This window comes from Branchiostoma lanceolatum, chromosome 1 (genome assembly GCF_035083965.1).
Source record: "Branchiostoma lanceolatum isolate klBraLanc5 chromosome 1, klBraLanc5.hap2, whole genome shotgun sequence".
NCBI lineage: Eukaryota > Metazoa > Chordata > Leptocardii > Amphioxiformes > Branchiostomatidae > Branchiostoma > Branchiostoma lanceolatum.
This window is the reverse complement of record NC_089722.1, coordinates 9,518,963-9,538,721: the sequence shown is the minus strand read 5'-3', so window position 1 is coordinate 9,538,721 and position 19,759 is coordinate 9,518,963. Positions and strand designations below refer to the sequence as shown.

Sequence of the window (19,759 nt, the reverse complement as noted above, 5' to 3'; positions counted from 1 at the left end):
CTTTTTTTAAATAAGATCATCAATGATATATATTCTGTGATAAGTTTTATCATCACTTGTAATTTATGGATTCAAAAAGTAAGCTGGAAATACCTATACTGAAATATAATCACCTAATATGAGGCAGAGCACTAACTGTCGTAAAATTTACTTTTCTAGGCACAATTTCGTCTTCATAGTTAAATTCGGAATGAAAATGACAGCTCAATCTGCATATATTTCTTTTAAGGTATCATTTAGTGATGAGAAATTCTTTGTCGGAGGTGAAGTTTTGTTAAATGGACGTACGTTTTGCGATATAGGTCAGAGTTCAGCAATCATGGCAGACGATCCTGTCCGGTAAGAATTTACTTTGCCAATTTTCTTTTATCTCAACCAAACTGTCCGACCTTGTGTGTCTCTCTTTACACGAAATGTTAGATATAGTGTCTACGTACTTATGTGTAGAAAAAAAAAGGTATTTGTTGAAATGCATTGTTCAGAATCAGGAGGATATGTGGTGCACGTGGCGCGGTGTGGTCAGTTTCTTGAACATGTCTGCACACATGCATACAAGTACACCGGTAACAGGTCAACTCGCCCCAAGTCCAACTCGCCCCAACTATTTACGACCAACTCGCCCCAATTTTATATATTAATCAGGGCTTATTAAACTTGGTTTTATATGCATATATCCTACTTCTAAATATTACTTTACATGATAACAAAGCTTCGTGACTGTAATATTTACATTCTCTTCTCTGTTCGGCATTTAACACCGATGAATGCCGGGGGCGTCGGCGGGCCAATGTGGCGAGCGGCCCGCCGCCGGGTTCTCCGGGACCCGCGCCCGCTCGCTGTAATCTCAAGCATAGCTCACTGCTGACTAAAATTATAATTCAAGTAACGTTACATGCTCCAAGATAGTTTCCTAACACATAAGGTAAGCCAACAGTCTTTCGGATTGCCATGCTTGAGACTTAGCTAGCGGCCGTGCACGGTGACACGGCGGGCCAACATGCCGACCGGGTCCGCCAGCGAATCCCGAGTTCGTTGCTATAAAATACGTACCCAGCAAAAAAATATGTTAAATTAGAGTCACACGGTTTGTTAACATGTCAAGTAATATAATTTTAGAAGTAGGAGTCAAGCATATAAAACCAGTATAAAACCAAGTTTGATAAGCACTAATTTGGGGCGAGTTGGTAGTAAATAGTTGGGGCGAGTTGGACTTGGGGCGAGTTGACTAGGATTCAGTACACCTACACCTACACGCGCTTAGTATCACTGTCGTTGGATTACGGAGAGAGATGGGGTTGGTACCCAGGACCCAACTTGGTGGTCAAAGTTCAGAAAAATAATGACATGGGCTGTTATGATTTACTTCGTGCCCCCCTCCTCAATTTAAGCGAGGACCGTCGACTACTGCGGATACTGTAAATGCAGAAATGTTCGCGGTGGTTTTACGTTCGCGGTTTTCGCGGCGAACTCTTCAGCGCGAACTTAAAACCACCGCGAAACTCTTTGCCCGCCTATGACTGTAACGCTACTATTGAGTACTATTGTTTTAAACGCTTAAAAGCACTACGAACACTCCATTTTCTCCCTAACGCGAAGTAAAAACCACGCGAACTTAACTGCATTTACAGTATTCTGTGAAATCCTTAGTAATTCTGATTATTGCAAACAAGTACACGTAGTTGTGATAGCAAACGCTATGGGCAAATAATATTACATTGCGTTAGCCATTACTCATTCTGTTGTACTGGATTTGATTTTATTTATTTATGGCCCCAGCTCGAACAGGTTGTAAGGGATTGCATTCATGATTTTGGATAGTGACGTAAAGCCAATGGACCAGGTATGAGGGAGCATCAGGCGTAAGCTTCAAGTGCCAAAGCTCTAGATCTGCAAGAACCCAACACACTTATCGAGAACAGTTGGGTGACCCAGTGTGCTTTGCTTAACTTGCCAGGTGTGCTTACTTGCTTATGTGGAGACCATCCAGTCACGAGTCGAGATAGTAGCCCAAGTGTTTCGGTCCTTCATCGCCTGGAGCATACTATCCAGGTGTAACATGTTTATATCAATGTCTGATATTGTGTATCCGTATGAACAGGAACTTGCTGCAGATGAATGCAGACCAACCTGAAGAAGATGACAGTGCCCTGGCTCTCAGTGATGATGAGGTATTTTGTGTGTTCAATTGCCACGTTTTCCCTTTTCTAACTACCATTAGAGTTATTTGGATGAAAAGAAGACCATAGAAAGAGATATAAACAGTAACAAAAATATTTAGAACAATTTACTGTCAAAGGTGAAGATGAAGCCAAACCAACAAACAAACAAGTAGAGGGAAATTTAGTCAATCAGAGTTTGAGCTTCAACATTTTTCTCTATACATGGCAATGAAAATTTATCTCATTTCTAGGTGGGGTCCGACAATGAGGGCCAGCACAGGAGCCTGCTGGATGCCATCACTTCACTGGACAAGAAAAGCAGAATCAAGTAAGATAGCAAGTGGAGAACTGATGTGCTTAAAAACAGCACACAATAGACTACTAACATTACCATACCAGTTATGATTCAGAACATCATCTTTCTCTAATGACCAATGCCAAGCTCTGTTACCTACATGCAAGTTCTATGAAATAATTGTCAACTTGTCAAATGACATGTCAAGATGTTTAAAACTGTAAAACTGGTGACACCTGTTTTCATCTGCCTGTTCCTCTCCAGGGGGAAGGTCATCCAGAGGTCGGAGCCCAGTCTCCAGGTGTCGCCATTTGACATCTCCTCAGGTGACAATGGTAGGTGGACATGTTTACTCTTAACTGTTTTAACTACAAAATGTATGTATAATACTTCAGTGTTTTCTCTAGTAGTAGACTACCATGGTGACCACATTGTGTTAAGAACTTCCCACCATTGTATGAAATATCTTCATGTAGCTGGTGTGTTATGCTGAAGGGCGGTTATATTGGCTATACAGTATACAGATACTGAAATGTAGACATTGTAATGATCTTACTCTGTTGTGTCAACTGCAAAATCAGTATCATCCAGGATAGTCTCTTGAGTAAAATATAAACTAAATTGTACAGCCAGTGACAAGTTAAAATGCAATGCTTTCAATGCATTATCTTGAAAGTTAAACTGACTTTCCAAGTTTAAAGTAACCTTTGTTATACTCACCTGTTACTTGACAGGTGGGAGCCGAGTACACCTGAACGAGCTGGTGGGGTCGCTACGGAACACCAACCAGTTCTCCAAGGTCAAGACACAGATCCGCAAGATGCAAGGTCGGCAGAAGGTCATGGAGGCTCCGCTGGTCAAACCACAGGCTCAAAGGGCGAGTTCAATTTTTTATTTCAATTTTTCTTCCCACAACACCTTTCTATATCCTTCCTATTCCACTCCAACATTAATAAGTGACTGAATAATGTTTGTCTTTTTCATCCCTACCACCTTTTAGATTGAACGCTCGCTTGCATACAAAGCGACCAAGAAGGAAGTGTCCCGGTGGACCCCTATTGTACGACAGAACAGACAGGCTGCACAGCTGGTCTTCCCACTGCAGCAGGAACCCGTGTCTCTACCAACCACTGACAGCATGGTCAAGACATTTAAGGTGAGTAGGTTGTCTTGTTTACTGTTAGGGGTTAAGACCAATAAGGATTTAAGATTTAGAGAGAACGTATTTGTTTCTTCAAGAAAGTATGGTAAAGAAAACCAAACAGGCGTTGAAGTGGTACGGCAATCTTCACTTAACCTTTGGCATAGAGCTATACCATTGTAAGAAGAGCTAACATGCTCTCGTACTTTGCTTCACAGCCCAGTACCGACCTTGAACGTGAGATCTTCGAGGTTCTCCATGGCAGCAAGTTTGCGGAGCGGCGTGACCACGAGCTGACGGAAGCGGAGGAGGAGGCACTGCGGGCGATGAGTCTAGACGAGGCGCTCTCCCGCAGAAAGGAGCTGCAGAAGATGAGAGCACTGCAGTCGTACCACGCAGCCAAGTGTGCACGGGAGAAGAAGATCAAGAGCAAGAAGTAAGACTTGTGGTTTCTCATAGTTTTATGATGTTACATCCATGCAGCGTTGGACAATACCCCATTCATGCTAAATCGCGCAAATCACCCTAATCGCTGAAATCGCCAAAGCCGCATTCCTTCACACCAGGGGTCGAATGAGCGCGAGTTGTGAAATTGCATCCAACAGCTTGATCAACGGCGGACACGTAATTCGGTTGTTACCACCTTTACTGTTGTGTTCAGTGACCTTCTTGTACTTCATCTTGAGGTTTTTCACCTTTAATAGTGCGGCATTACTTCCATGTTTTCTCGTACCCCTTTTTGGCGATTTGTGCGTACCCCTTTTCAGCGATTTGGGCGATTTGCGCGATTTAGTATGAACGGGGTCCAAGTCTATCGGTCCAATTGCCAGCGGCAAGTGAAAGTGCCATCCAGGCACGTCCTATCCTGAAGATGTTTCCATGGTTAGATGTAGGCAGATATTGGTCCACTAGTCTGACTTCACTCCCAGCGGCCCGCCAGACTGACCAGCCCTAAAACTTGTCAGATGCATGTAAAGCTAGCTGGCCATGGCCGTCAAATATTGGTTGATAATATGCAAACGTAACAAGCCATCCCTGCATGGTACCAAAGAGATTTTTTTACTGAAAAGTAAAAGGATTTCCTTGCAGCAAATAGGAATTTTGAGCTTGTTTGGGCCATTAAATTATCTACTTAGGTCTAGTATAAACTTGCCTTGTAAGGGATGTGAATATTTCAAAACCTGTCGGACCCTGCCATGTAAATAGAGATTCAAAAGGGCTATTTTCAGACTGAATCAGGTATGAGTTTTTCTGCCATTCCTTCATACCTGAATCATTGTCTTCTCCACAGGTATCACCGAGTAAAGAAACGGTCGCGTCTCCACGCGGAAAAACTTGCCATCGAGGAGCTCCACAAGACAAACCCTGAGCTGGCTCAGGAGGAGATCCGGAAGGCGGAGAAGCTCCATGCGGAGGAGCGAGCCAGTCTGCGCCACAAGAACACGGGGAAGTGGGCCCGCAGCAAGATGGTCATGGCCAAGTTTGATGAAGAGGTTGGTCTTGTGTTCACTCAAGTGGATATTATACTTTACCTGGGCTGGAATGATGTTTGATACGGATGTTCTCGACTGGTCTATATTTTAGTGCATTGCCCGGGCTTCGTGTGCAACGGTTTGGCCGCTATCAAACATTTGAATACTGGATTTGGATGTTCAAATCAAATTAATTGTTGGTACCTCAGGTAATACAAAATTCATTGTGTTATATTCCTTTATTCTTGATGTTTTAACCACAGTTGATCTTGGTAGAGTCTGAGTTTTCGGGAATTCCTTGATTCTATAGATAACTTCTTTTATAAGAAGGCAGGAGGAGTTATTTTCCTTTGCCTCTCATAGTGGACAAAAGTTGCATCTTACTAATTCTTTAGTGACAATGAGGTCAAACTTGAATGAAGTTAATTCTGACATTCAGTACTGAAGGAAAACATTTTAAATCACTGTGAGGCAGCCATGAACAGTTGTGAAGAGAATTCTTTTACATCATGTTCCCAGTCTTGATATTTGACCTTTAACCCCCAGGCTCGTCAGGCAATCTCGGAACAGCTGCATAAAAGCCGTGAGCTGACCAATCAGATCCGAGCTCTGCAGCAGGATAGCAGCAGTGAGGAGGACCAGGAAGAGGAGGAGGAGGAGGAGAAAGAAGAGGAGGAGATTGAAGAGGCAGTTGCCATGGAAACTGTGGCTGATGATGATAAGAATCCATGGATGAAGTCTGCTTTGAAGGTATGAATTGGCCAAGACAACAGAAGATTTTAATACTCACTGGTTGTGTAAGGTGTTTTGCAATTGTACTGATTTTTACTGATTTTTATTTCAAATATCAGATACAATGAAGCCTTGTGATGCCCTTTTTCAGGTAAATTCAAAAAGTGATCAAAAGACTGATCCTCAAGTAGAAGAGAAGGAACAAATGAAAACAGATGAAAAGGAGAAGCAGGTGGAGGAAACAAGTGAAAAGAAAGTTACAGAAGAACAGCCTCAAATAGATAACAAAGAAGAGCAAGAAGTAGTCACAGTTGTAAGTAAAAAGAAAAGAAAACGAAGCAAGAAAAAGAAAGGAGAAGGTAACAAGGCAGAGGAGAAGGCAGACTGGTCTGAGGTTTTGAAAGATGAGAAGAAAACTGGCAAGAAGAGAAAAAGAAGAGGAAAAAAGACTGAAGCCAAGAAGTCCAGGCCAGATGTGATGGAGAGGAGAACTGATGAGGCTGGGGAGGTACAGGACTTTGATGATGATGAGACTATGTTGGAGGAGGGCTTGGAGAGGAGGAAAACACTGGAGGAAGTAGAGGCAGCTGCAAAGACACCAGGTAGTTGGTTCATACATTTTTGTCTTGTAAAGTTATGTTCTTATTTCTTGTTTTATGGGCCAGAATACCCATTGACGAGCTCTTCTTTTAGGCAATTTTCACAGAAAAAGTTGTACATTTTACACAATTAAGTTATTTTACTTACATTATTGTATTATTTTCAAACAGATACAAAGACCAACTCTGCACAACAGCTTACAGCAGACAAAGCCACCAACCCCTCCCTACAGAAGCAGAGGGAGATTGTGAAGGAAGTTCACATCAACCCCGACAAGTTCTTCACCATCAAACCCTCCAAACTCAGATCTTCTGCTCCAACCTACCTCGACGTGGATGACAACATCGACATGATTGACTTTGACCAACAAAGGGAGAACATTGAAGAAGCGTTTGCCAATGATGATGTCGTGAGTGAGTTTGTGGAAGAGAAGAGGAAGGCGGAGGAAGCCGGGAAACCAAAAGACATCGACTTGTTCATGCCGGGGTGGGGGAACTGGGGAGGAGTTGGGGTCAAGGCCAATCCCAAGAAAAGAACAAGGTAAGCTCCTGTTTGTGGTCGGGTGGGATGTAACACAGTACTGCTGCTGGCGGTCTTGAAAATGTGACCTTTGCCAAGGAACACCTGTTCTGCCATACCTTCCACTTTGTTGGAGAAACATAATGAATAAATGAATAGATAAAAAGATGTACAGAATATTTAAGCTTGACAACCAAGGAAGCCACGTTAGCAAAGGCAAACTTGCCTGGTGAACCAAACTTACTACAGTTCTAAATTTGAATCATGTAGCCCCAGTATTGTTTGTTAAGCATGCTTAGACTTATCTACCTAATGAACAATAAAAGATGGACAGCTGTGAAGATAAACATACTTTATCCCTTGAATATCATGATTTTTTTTCTTGAAATTTTGCAGGTTTATAAAGAGGGCTCCACCCCCAAAGCCCCGTCAGGACTGGGGCCTGCACCATGTTATCATCAACGAGGACAAGGATGAGCCAATGAAAACTCATCAGGTGGGTGTAACCGGTGTCTTTGTGTGTTGGCTTGGATTTATGGTCAGTAGAATTGGTCATCAGAAGTCTGCCATTGCTTCACTATAACTAAGTGAATTAATCTTGTCTCAATCATGACATTTCTGACTTAGGAGTAAGACATGCTGTTCCAGTTCTGTGTGTTAGCTCAGTGCCCAGAAGTGACCTCTTAGCCTTGCACTCAGAAAACTCCTTTTAAGAGTTTTAAGAAATGTGTGCAATGGATAATCACATGAAGTTGTGAAACAATTCCTTAAATGATTCGGTTCTTCTGTTAAGACAAAGTTTGAAAGCTTTATCTTTTTTGCCAGGTGAGACACCTGCCCAAGGGTTTCGGGTCTATTGGGGAGTTTGAGCGTTCCATCCGAGCGCCCCTGGGGAAGGACTGGAACACTCCGTCCGCCGTGGCCAAACTGACAGAACCCAAGGTGGTGACCAGAGCAGGCACCATCATCGAACCAATCAGTGGAGAGGAGACATTCAAGAAGGGTACAGGGAAGAACATGGACTTGGAGGGGATTGATGAAGATAAGGAAGGAGGAAAGAAAGATAGAAGGAATAGAGGAAGGAGAAATGATAAAAATAATAAAAAATGAGGCAGTGAATAGACAAACAGTAACACATGTGCGACAATGCTGAAAGTCCAAAAGAAAATAAAGTTTTTTCATGATAATGTAACAGAGGACATTGAGTTTTGAAAACCTCTGCTAATGGTTTGCTATCTAGGACAAATGGAATAATTGCTTGTAACCAATATTTTCTGATCACATTTACATGTACACATGTATACCACTCATTTTTATGGACCAAAAAGTGCAAACTATTTACAACATAGTAAGTAAAGAGGCATGAATTTATGCTTAGTTTCAAGTGAAATAATTACATCAGTAAGAAATAAATTGAGATTTTCAGTATGATCAGACCTTGTTTTTATTGTCCATCTTTTTTAATGTTGTAAGTCTCATTGCAGTTCAACATTTACATAAAGGATAACAAAGCTATGACAATTTTCTGTCCCTCAATAATTCTCTCAATGTGTATTACATGGAGTATCTTTGGTGTGCATAGAAGCATGGCATCCTGTCAACAGGTGTCATACTGAGGAAAGCCTAATCCCATTGGTTAATCTGTCTACAAGTGTCATACTGAGGAAAGCAATCCCATTGGCCAATGTCACGTCCTGTTCAGAGGTGTCATAGTGAGGAGAGCCATCCCATTGGCTAACATGACATCCTGTCCAGAGGTGTCATACAGAGGAAAGCCATCCCATAGGCTAACATGACATCCTGTCCAGAGGTGTCATACACAGGAGAGCCTTCTCATTGGCCAACATCACATCCTGTCCACAGGTGTCATACAGAGGACAGCCATCCCATTGGCTAATGTCACACGGGCTGAATTGAATAAAAGCAGACGGGCCTGGAATGGAAAACATCAAAACAAAAGTTTGAACATAAAATCATTTCAGATTCCAAGTCCTCCTGAGATGTGTTCAAAAATATGACCCACAAAGAATATATACAATGTAGTACTCTGGAACAAAACCAAGGTTCTACTTACTTCTGCCATATCCTTTGGGCTGCCCTTGACCTTAAGTGACCTGTGTGCAGCTGCCACAAGGTGACTATGGAATAGAAGACAGATGAGTAAATACGTAACATCAAAATGAAGTGAAAGCAAACATGTTGACATATTAACATGTCCTTGCTTTAGTTGCTTCATAATAGTGTCACAAAATGGTTAAGTATACAGGGAAGGGTGCAAGCACTATGATCTCAACACAGGAAAGGTTTTACAAATTGTCTTCCTTGGTGTTTCCTTCAACTGAAATGTCTCACCTGAGCTGTAGGGTGTAAGACAGGATGTGTCTTGGCTCCATTTCAGTCAAAGCTTTATGAACAGCTTGGTCAAACCTATGAAATTACAGGTTAAAGTTTACATTATAAAATAAAGTACAAAACATTAGTACATTAGCTAACAAAACATACTGAAATGTTAATAATATGTATCTTTGCTACTACGTGTAGAATATACTGTAGTGTAGACTGAAGCTTTTTTTCTGGTCTAGAAACAAAGGAAAGAAAACTTATTGCATGCAGATTGTGTGTTGTAAAAACGATTCGAAGCAGTAACATCCTAAAAGTTACGTACTGTACTGTAACAGCAAAGCTAGCTTACTTCACATTATAAATAACTATCATGGAACCCCCAATTAAAATGTGGAAACAAGCGGACAGTACCCAGCTATCTGTTGCAGCAGTTGCAGTGCCTGTCGTTCCTGTAAGAGGGCAGGGTCACAGCTGTCTGGTACCAACATCCCGCTCTCCCGTTCTAAACTGTTCACAAACAATACAGAAATAGTACAAATGATCTCACTTTTTACAACAAAGGCTACCAACAGTACACACTATGCCCAGTTTGAATTTGAAAAAGCACTCACATCTGGTACTTGGGCATCTGTAACAAATTTTTCAAGTTAGATCATATGTATTAATCAAAGTATATACATACAAAGTGTATGGCAGACAATGATAAATGGAGTTTCAAATTACCATACCTGCACAGCCTGGCATGTGTGTACTGTAGGAACACCCCAGTGTCCCCTTTACTCTGGAGTGCCCTGTTCCAGTCAAACTTGTAGTCAGACTGAATCTTGCCACGGAAATCCTGAGATGCCAGAGACAACATAACCATGACTGAAGTAGCCTTTTCTCTTATAATATAAGGGACTATGATTGCAGGAAATCAGTTACATTGGAGGACGGTATGGGTTAGATATGCCTGTTGCCACTTAATTTGAGTGTCATTCTGGCTGAAGTTTCACATGTCAACTGTTACACTTACAGGAGAAAATGTTTTCCCACCTGAGCCAGTACAGCTGTAATTCCCACTGTCTCTGCTACTTCCTCTGGGTTATCCATATATTTGGTAGCTGGAAACAAACAAACAAACAAACAAGGGAGGGATAAGATCAAAGCATGGACTAGTATCAAAATGGTACAAACTATGTATTTGTATTGATACAAAATATCTGCATGGCTATTTACTTGATACCAACTCCTGCATACATTGCAAATGTTTTCAAAATATGTGTAAAAATAATAATTGTGATCTGAGCCTTACTGGCAGCCTGCTGCATGTTGTCCAACATCTGTCTCTGGGCCTCATTCAGGATGTCCTCTAACAACACCACCTCCCCCCTCCGGGTCTTCATGCCTTGGACTCTTCCAAACTTCACATGCTGGCATCTGAAAGGACCATATTTGTACATGATGATGCTATAATAGAAAAGTCACATGGGATTACAACAATAAGAAAAGCATATCATCTGGATGGGAAATCTAATATTAGAGCCTACCTGTCTGCCCAGGTATGTCCCATCTTCTCAAGTGTCTTAAACAGCTGGCAGAAGTGGTCTTCTTGGCTCTTGTCTACCTGGTGATTTTAAGGAATCGCAACAGGCAAGATGTGAATTAAAGTCTTAAACATTTGCAACAGCTACATCTAAGTACTAAGTAAATACCATACATGTCATTGATTTACAATCTCTGTAAGTTTTAATCAACCAAGTGGAGAGAAAAGGGTGCTGATCCTTAAAATTATTCAAAGAAGAAAGACGGAAAAAGAAGCATTTCTATTAGGACACCATATCTACTTTAACTGTTTACACAGAGTATGATAGAAAAGCCAATTCACCATGTGATACAAGGCCTAGATTGAATACTTACCACATAATACATCTTGTCAAATCTGTATCTCTCATATCTGTCTACCGCAGCTGCAATGTCCCTGTTGGGACAGGGAAGGGGATACATGTATTTATGTTGTACATTATTTTCCAAGCATGCAGAGTTTCGACTCTAGCTGGTCTAAATTTTTGACATGCTTTTAGGCATTATTGTCAGGCTTTTTACTTTGCCGTTTTCTTACGTCCACCGGCCAAAACAGGACAAAGTACAAAGCGTAAAAAACAGCCGGAGCCGAACCTCTGCTTGTAGAGTAGATAAATATGTATCCAAAATGATTGGGTAATGCTTAGTACAAAGTGTTTGTATCACTCTTCTATAAATAAAGATTAAAGTGGCTATAGCTACTGCACTGTAGACTCTAACCTTGTGATGTATAGAGATGTGCCATCACTCCTGGTGACTGTGGTGTAGAATGACATGCTGTTGTCTTCAGACAGGTCAACCACTCCAGTACCCCTTCTGTTGTGACAATGAACATACCAGTTAATTTATATATGTGTCTGTCACCTGGATTTGGAAAGAGGGCACTACATGGGCAAGTAAAACAAAAGCTCTGATAACCACAAGGAATTAGAAATTCTACTTCAAGAAACCTAATACATTTGTACAATGTTGTCCTCTTCCATGCATGTAACTTATTTCAAGTCATGTTCATTGTAATTACATTTCCTTTCGTTCTAAAAAGTACAATTCTTCTTCTTCTTCATTTGGTCTTAGATACATCTGTACTATCCTGAGATGAAGACAAAGTTGTATTAAAGAAAATATACTCGAATAAAGCTACCAGTATTTCCGTAAATTATCGGAGAAAAACAAAGGAGTTTCCCTACTCAGTTGTCTGTAGCAGCCCAGCCTCCTGTAACTGTGAGATGACCTGCTGTGACCTGTCTGAGTACATGGACTCACCCGAGTACTCATCAAACTGGACTCCTAGTCTCTGTGGAAAACAGTGCAAATCAGGGACAAACTACAATGTCAGAAAAACTGCAATGGAAAATATAAACAAGCAACGTCAGAAAAATTACTATGGGGTCTTATAGAAATCTGACGTCATTACAAAAGATTTTCCATCAAATAAAACAGAAAGCTCGGAGATATATTGCAGATACAACATTGTTTAAATCTAATCTTATTCAAACCATTATGTCCTTGGTGCTGAATACTTGATCATTAATAACTATCTGCATAATAACTGAAACATTATCCACCTTTTGTCAAACTAAATGTATCTTTTTATGCACTTGTCCCATTATACATGTGTAGTTATGAATTTGTACTTAGTGTACATTTCTTTCTTTACTTTAAAAAATCTATAGTAAAAATGTGACCACACAGGTACCAGTCCAAATATGCATACCTTGTATATTCTGGAGTATTCTTCCACACTTAAGTCCCTGAACCTTGTCCACAGTGACAAGGCTGCCTGGTCCCCATGTTCCAGAAGTCTGAAGACTTCCCTTGCCTGTCTGTGGACGTCTTCATTCTCCTCAGCGGCCTGGTTCACCTTCACATACACCTAATACATGTATATAACAGTGGGAGGTTGGCAGTATTAAAACATTAACACTTCACTCATAAAGAGGGCAGTATAGGTTTCAAACTATAGCAAGGTAACCCATGCCCAGGCAGGGTATCCCATGCTGCCCCAAGTCTTGGAAGAACAGTCAACTGCCATCAAAAAGGACTGACCATGATACCATGGGCAGGGCTTGAAATACTGGGTGCATGTGCACTTCAGTGCACACAAAATTGGAGTTGTGCACCTATTCCTTGACTGTGGATGCATTTGCTTATGTAAAGGTAGTATTACACACTAGTATATTCTTCATATTTATGTCATTGAAAATAGTAAAACCTTTGTTGTATCACTTTTTTATGTTTTAAGTTTAAGTTAAAAAATAGAAATTTAGATTCAAGCTCAAAAGACAGGCAGTGAGGTTCGTAATAAGATTTTGCTGACATTCATTTTCATTTTATGTTGTGCATCCTATTTTTGTCGATCCTAAATCTATAGGTTAGGTGCACCAGTGCATCAAATTCCCCGAAACTACTTTTCAACCTCTGTTGAATGATGTCCTTGGTGCTGAAACAGAGGTCCTATCACTGCCATGCAAACAATAAACATTAAGACCCACCTCAAATAGATGCTGAATAGGATTTCTCTGCAGGGCCTCCTCTGAACCAAATAGTTGAAAACCTACTGCAAGCAGGCCTGAGAGAATGAAAAACAAAAACACAGCCACATGTTATATGCTGGCCGATCACACAAGACATACTGTATTTGCGTCAATGAAGAAAGATGGTGTATATCATTCAGAACATGATTCAACATCCGAATAAGCTCTAGTTGCAATCAAGACTGTTTCGATCTTTAAAAAGATTAAAGTCTCACCAAATTGAACCCCCCAGTCCCCCAGGTAGTTGATCCTCACCACCTTGTTGCCAAGGGCGTGGTGCAGCTTAGCGATAAAGTTCCCTATGATGGTTGACCTGAGATGACCTGCGTGGAAGGGCTTGGCTATGTTGGGAGAACTGTACTCCACAATAACCTTCTCTCCCTTCCTCTCAACAAATAAATCACTGTATCTGCCATACTGTTCTCTGTCCTCTTGTACTTTGGTAAGGACATTCTAAAGGAAAAAAATACAACATTCAATGTAGCAGATTGCACATTCTCTTGTCGCAGCGTAGACCAACACAATAAAAACGGAAAAGAATTACAGTCAAACCTGTAAAAGTGACCACCTCCACCTTGGAACCACCTGGCAAATATGACCACATTTGGGATCCCTTAGACATAACTCTTCCCGTTGACACATTAAAACCATGGTATATGATCATGATGTCGAAGTAACCTACCTTTATCAGAAGAGCTCGATCCACAGAAAACTGGATTCCATTTTTGTTGGTCACGGCTTTCACCACTGGGTACTGGCAACTTATCTAGTAAGACAACAGTCAAAAGTGTGTAATAAATGGCAATGCACTTAGAATTAAGAAAATAAATAAAAAAGGAAAATTGGGTTCCAAATAATTTCATTCTGACCTCTACTTGTTTCACAGATGCAATAACATAAAGACAATTAAGACATTTCCTGGTATTACAGCACAAACTTTTACCTTGTTTGTGAGGTTTGCTAATGAATCTTGTGTGTTTCCCCCCTTTGCTGAGTCAGGAGGCAGAACTCCACAATCAATCAATGGTTTGATGGGTAGGAGGAATTCTCCTGCACTGAAAATATAAAAGCAACAGCTGATTTGGTTATGGAAGGAATACTCACAACATCAGATATTGCAACCAAATGTGTTGTGATAGAATCATAGTAATAATATGACGTGACATCTGTAACTACCAATGTGATGGTCACAATTCATTAATTATGAGCTCGAGGTTATGATTTACCTTGAAATCTTTGGATTGGTAACTTGTACCCAAGGAGCAATCTTTTCTTCGGGTACTCTTGCTGCTTTCGAAATCTGGAAATATGTCAAAATGAAAACACGTTACAAAACAGTATAACCGTATAAGACTTAGTGACATCGTAACTTAGTATATAACGTTAGTAGGGCCATGTTACCCACGTAACAAGCTGTGCATGTGAAAGTTGTCAACAACTGTTATCTTTGACCTACATGTAGGCCTGTTCTGTTACACGGAAACATAGATTTTGTGTTTTAAGGAATTAACGTTATAACAATCTACGTCTAAACGGGAAAATAATTCCAACTTCTCATGATGGCGGAAAGTCTCTATCTATGTTTACAAACAGGCCTGTTTATGTATTTTTCAATGCATGCAAACTAAACACGCGCGCCCCTCCCCTACCATGATCGCATCGCTTATATTACCGATAAGCGGTAAAACTTGGAAATCTTACCAAACCGGCGATTGCTCTTCTAAAGTGACAAGCCATTGGAACTGCTTTTCGATGTATCACAATCGTTAGCGCACTAAATACAGGTCAAAAGTAAATCACATGTGATTTTTTTACTCCCGCGGCTGCCATGACACCGGAAATACGCGCCTTTCAACCGGATGTAAATAAGGGGAATCCCAGATTGACGTCATTCCTAATTCAAAACATGGCGGAACTTGTGCAAATGGTTGTCCACGTCTCTTTTTACTTTCTTCTCATTTCTTCGATTTTCCGCGAAACATGTGCAGATATCAACACTTTTCAAGAAGCAACAAACTTCGTAGAAGATAAAACGTCAAGGATTTGCCTAGATTTTGCCGATAGACTGCAGAGTTTTGAAGTTTATAACGGGACTGATATTGGCAGGTGCCCGTTTTCGCCTAGAGAACCGGTTCATGATGCGTTTGCATCGGGCGAGATTCTGCCCGGACTGGGAGATAATGCGGACTATGGGAGACAGATCTCAGAGCGAGCTTCTTCTGTGTTCTACTCGGACCAGATCGCGGCGGAAATCCGGCCTTGGGAACAGGAAACGGCGCGGCGTTTGTCAAATATCGATGATCTGGTAAGGCGTGTTCAAACTTGATTCTTTGTTTCCAGTATGCCAAATACGATAACATCATAATCATCATCGTACAACGGTTTGGTTCATTGTCGCGATCGATTTGGCCTTACGTGAATTGAGTGATTTAATTTTGTGTAATTTGGAGATTAAATACCAGCCATGAACAATGTTTCCTGGGAAGAGCAAACATGGCGAACAATCTGCGGTAACAAGAACAAACAGCTGAGTTTACTCAGCGACAAAATAAACGATTGCGTAACCGTGTTGCGCATGTAAACTACGATGTTGCGTTTATTCTTCCAACAGCTGAAACTTTAGGCTCACGTTTCATGACTCAAAAAGCTCTTCGTTAGTAACTTGTTAAGTATAATAGTAATTAAGACTTTGCAAATTGTCACCATTAAACCAGTTACTTCATATATATATATATATGATCATGTTTATTGCTTCATGTATGATGTATTGTGCTACATGTTAGGCAAATAAGTAACACAGATGCTTTTGTTAAGACTTGACAGGAAGTGACATGTTATAATTGTCATGAATGATGAATATCCTGCTGCGCAAGGTTTCTCACAGTTATTTAAAGTTGGTCTAATATATCAGGTGTCTGGAAAACTTGAGATTAATGCTGTTTCCTTGGAAAAAAAGCAAGATTCAGAACAAGATCTAGATCTGGTCAAGTTGAAAAATATATTTTTTGCTAGTGGTAGTATCAATCTCCCCCCCCCACACACACACACACGTCCCAGGCCGTTGAGGATTTGCTATTTATGATAGTTTACCAATTCAGCTGGGATACAGCGATTTCACATTTACTCAGTAAACATTACATACTTGGTCAGTTGGTGTATACAGTTCCCCATTGACAATGTGTATGATGCCATACATCTGAATCCCACACACATGTAGGTTTTGCAGGATTCCCTGTGTATAACTGGCACCCTGCTGCCCAGCTGGGAGGATGTGTACTCAGGTGGACAGGGCGGTGTCAGGTGGACCAGGTACCTGGACACCAGAACCGGTCTCAGCCGGATATTTCCTGGAGTCACCATGCATCCTGACCAGTCCAGGAACTTAAGTATAGATGCCAGACTGAGCCAGGTGGGCATTATTTTGTTTTGTTTGTTTGCATTTTTGGCTCTGTAACTATTGAAGCGTAGACTTATTGGACAACCATATAGTTGCAGAGAAAGGCAAATACTGTAGATTTAGCAACTTTCATGGTTGCTATTCAAACGCTGATTAAAATTCGATTGTCGCAAATATTTGATCACTCTTCCTGCTGTGGCAAGAACTTTGTTCCCACCCTTACAATTAAATGCTGTGAACTACTCCGTTTCCCCCAACCGGCCGGAATATTAAATGGAGTTACAGTACACGAAAAGTGTATATCAGAGTGAAACCATCTTTAATGCCTGTGTCATGCTACTTAACAGAATTGTTCATTTCAGCTGAACAGAAAATGATGGAGGAAGAAGTCCATGATCATACTGTTTTGAAATCAATAACAGGATGGAGTAAATATAATGATGAACAGTCCTGCTGTTGTTTTTCTACCTAGGCGTATGTGCAGACGGTTTCCCCTCAGAAGGATGTAGCGATTGTTGTTGACATCACCATGGTAACCCACCAGTCCCTGATGAGACAGGCATTGTCAGTTCTCATCCAGACTCTGAGCCCGAGGGACAAAGTAGCAGTCATCATTAATGGAAACTTACAAGTGAGGCATAATGATATCATAATCAATTTCTTCTGTTAATATAGGAATGTCTTTTGCCAAGTCCAGGTGTGTTTAGTTGGGGGGGGGGGGCAATTGCACTTGATAGACAGAATAAACATTTTTTTTAAACTGGCACATAAACCTACTGATAAGACAATGAAGAACAAAACGTTTATGTATTTTTCTCAACAAAACGCATCATCTTAAAAATCAATATCTGAAAAACCTACTAGTCAACTCTAAGCAGAAGGAACCTGTTTTCTCAGGCACAGTGCGCTGCTTGACCTGAATACTAATTCAGCATTTTCCCATGCAAACAAGATGTCCTAACGGTTTTTGGCATGCATGGCACTGGGGGTTTATGGTAACCAGTCTCTATACATTATCCTCCATCAGCCTATTAGCTGGGGAAATGCAGTGACGTCTATAGAGTGCCTATTGCTTCTGTCTGGCACATTTGCAAGGAGTCCAAAATACTGTTTAATGGGCATGGAATCTCATTCTACTATTGAAACATCAAATCTAATGGTTTTGCAATTCAGAAGAACACGTTTTACTTTGTATTATCTGAAACATTGATGGGAAATGACAATATGTATGTTGTTTTTTTTGCTTTTGGTAGCTAGACTGTTAATCGTATAATATTATTCCCACTTTCCTCTACAGTTTTCACATCTGCAGCAGGTGACTCTACCCTTCCCTGTGTCAGACTTATTGGATAAGATGATACCTCAGGCTTTAAGCCAGGAAGATACCAAGTCAGCTCTACAGGTAGGGGTGGCAGCCCTACGGGATAGCAGTGCCTGTGTAAAGGCAATCCTATATCTTACAGATCATGCAGTCAACATGGAAACAGGTTAGCATCAGATTTATGTTTATTGACAGTAATAGGCTTTTCATATGACGTTATTTGTGCCATGTTGGATTACAGTGTACGTCTGTTTAAACCAAATATGCTGCAGCCATAATCCTATTACTCACCAACTTGATCGCTTGGGGGATTCAAATAATAATCATCATGACGTCAATGAAAAGCCTCTATGGACATTTTTGATAATCTCTTTATACATCTTTCCATAGTGCCCAGGGCCCTGGATATTCATTTCAAGATTTTGTTATCAAAAAGTAACTTACATGGCAAATGAAGTATTTCAACTGTCTTACTGTAAGAGTATCAATTTAATCTTTTACCTTTAGCACACCGAAGTAGCCATTAGGCACCCAATTGTTTATTAGTTACAGTGTTAGGCAGCAGGGAGAAGGTTTAGTGGTCTATATTTGCTTGATACTCTATTTTCACTTTTCAGCAGAATCTTTTTTTTACATGGACACTCTTTAACGGTTTTGTTTCAGTGCAAAGTGTCCTAAAGGGCCTATCAGAAGACATCCAGATTTTCACCTACAGCTTCAACCCCAGCATCAATCCCAGAATCCTCAAACACCTGGCCTGTGCAACCAATGGTTCATGGGAGCCAATCACTGATGATGTCACCATGGTAACCAGACTGACAAGATATTATGGGATGCATCATCCTCTGAATGACAGTGCAGCAAGATGGACCAGTATTGTTCCTGACAGGTATGAATATTTGAAACTTTACATGTTTTCCTGAAAAAAGTTGAGTTAAGTTATTTTTTTATTGACACCCCCTGTTATTGTTTTCATGTTGTGCTAAAATGATTGTGAATTATATCAAAAACTAAAATGATAACTACAATAACTGAATAGGTGTGTAGTGCTTCCTAACAGGATTAATTTTGACAAACAGATAATATGAATCATGCTATCAGAATCTTTTATAGGAATGTTTCTTCTTTGTGTCTTCTCCAGGCTGTCAGCTGGAAACCTGTCGTCATGTTGCTGTGCTGTGCCCCACCCGGCGATGAGCGACCCCCTGCAGAGTCTGTTTGGTGTCCTCTGTGTTGACTTATCTGTGAACAAACTACAGCAGGCTGGTTCCACTGATGTTAATGTAAATCTCACTGCTTATGATTGAGAATATGTCATGATTTTGGCATGATGCACCAGATATACCAGTATTCAATAAAACAGTTATCTTCCAGCAACAAGAGTATTCTGTGTGGAAGAATTAGAAAAAGTCAGTGAGGATGTTGATTTTTCTTAGAATATTTTTCTCTGACCAAGTTGTTTTTTCTCACACTTATGTGACTAGAAACCTCTAGATGAATTCTTGTCGTTATAATTCTTCTGTGTTACAGACTTTATATCTATATTTTGCTATGACTGGTCCACATTCTAATGACGTAAATCTTTCTAAAATCACAGGTTTTAGAGACTAAGGCTTCAGTAGCTCCAAGGTGTCCAGTTCAGAAGTACACAAAGGAGGAACTTGAACAACTGCGTCCTGAGGA

General features: G+C 40.6%; 3 protein-coding genes and 1 long non-coding RNA gene across 4 annotated transcripts; 3 read left to right on the top strand and 1 right to left on the bottom strand.

Moving 5' to 3' along the window:
• Nucleotides 1–241: 241 nt before the first annotated feature.
• LOC136432628 (U3 small nucleolar RNA-associated protein 14 homolog A-like) lies at nt 242–8,352 on the top strand. The gene is made up of 13 exons (XM_066424053.1): nt 242–339; nt 2,099–2,168; nt 2,411–2,487; nt 2,719–2,789; nt 3,189–3,331; nt 3,455–3,610; nt 3,814–4,031; nt 4,887–5,088; nt 5,614–5,817; nt 5,951–6,401; nt 6,570–6,939; nt 7,315–7,414; nt 7,744–8,352. The coding sequence occupies exons 1-13, from the start codon at nt 320–322 to the stop codon at nt 8,026–8,028; spliced, it is 2,367 nt and encodes a 788-aa protein (XP_066280150.1). The 5' UTR covers nt 242–319; the 3' UTR covers nt 8,029–8,352.
• LOC136432636 (probable arginine--tRNA ligase, mitochondrial) lies at nt 8,345–15,207 on the bottom strand. The gene is made up of 18 exons (XM_066424064.1): nt 15,060–15,207; nt 14,585–14,658; nt 14,302–14,413; nt 14,041–14,124; nt 13,574–13,811; nt 13,317–13,393; nt 12,539–12,697; nt 12,012–12,118; nt 11,545–11,640; nt 11,161–11,221; nt 10,791–10,867; nt 10,556–10,680; nt 10,297–10,364; nt 9,990–10,099; nt 9,673–9,768; nt 9,271–9,345; nt 8,993–9,056; nt 8,345–8,851 (listed from the first exon to the last, which is right to left on the bottom strand). The coding sequence occupies exons 1-18, from the start codon at nt 15,093–15,095 to the stop codon at nt 8,765–8,767; spliced, it is 1,746 nt and encodes a 581-aa protein (XP_066280161.1). The 5' UTR covers nt 15,096–15,207; the 3' UTR covers nt 8,345–8,764.
• A 27-nt stretch (nt 15,208–15,234) lies between these two features.
• LOC136428211 (uncharacterized) lies at nt 15,235–18,020 on the top strand. Its single transcript, XM_066417591.1, has 4 exons — nt 15,235–15,663; nt 16,576–16,767; nt 17,228–17,386; nt 18,009–18,020. The coding sequence occupies exons 1-4, from the start codon at nt 15,265–15,267 to the stop codon at nt 18,018–18,020; spliced, it is 762 nt and encodes a 253-aa protein (XP_066273688.1). The 5' UTR covers nt 15,235–15,264.
• Nucleotides 18,021–18,052: 32 nt separating this feature from the next.
• LOC136427779 (uncharacterized) lies at nt 18,053–19,355 on the top strand. Its single transcript, XR_010754514.1, has 3 exons — nt 18,053–18,242; nt 18,740–18,965; nt 19,218–19,355. It is a non-coding gene; the product is annotated as an uncharacterized lncRNA (long non-coding RNA).
• The last annotated feature ends 404 nt before the right edge of the window (nt 19,356–19,759 follow it).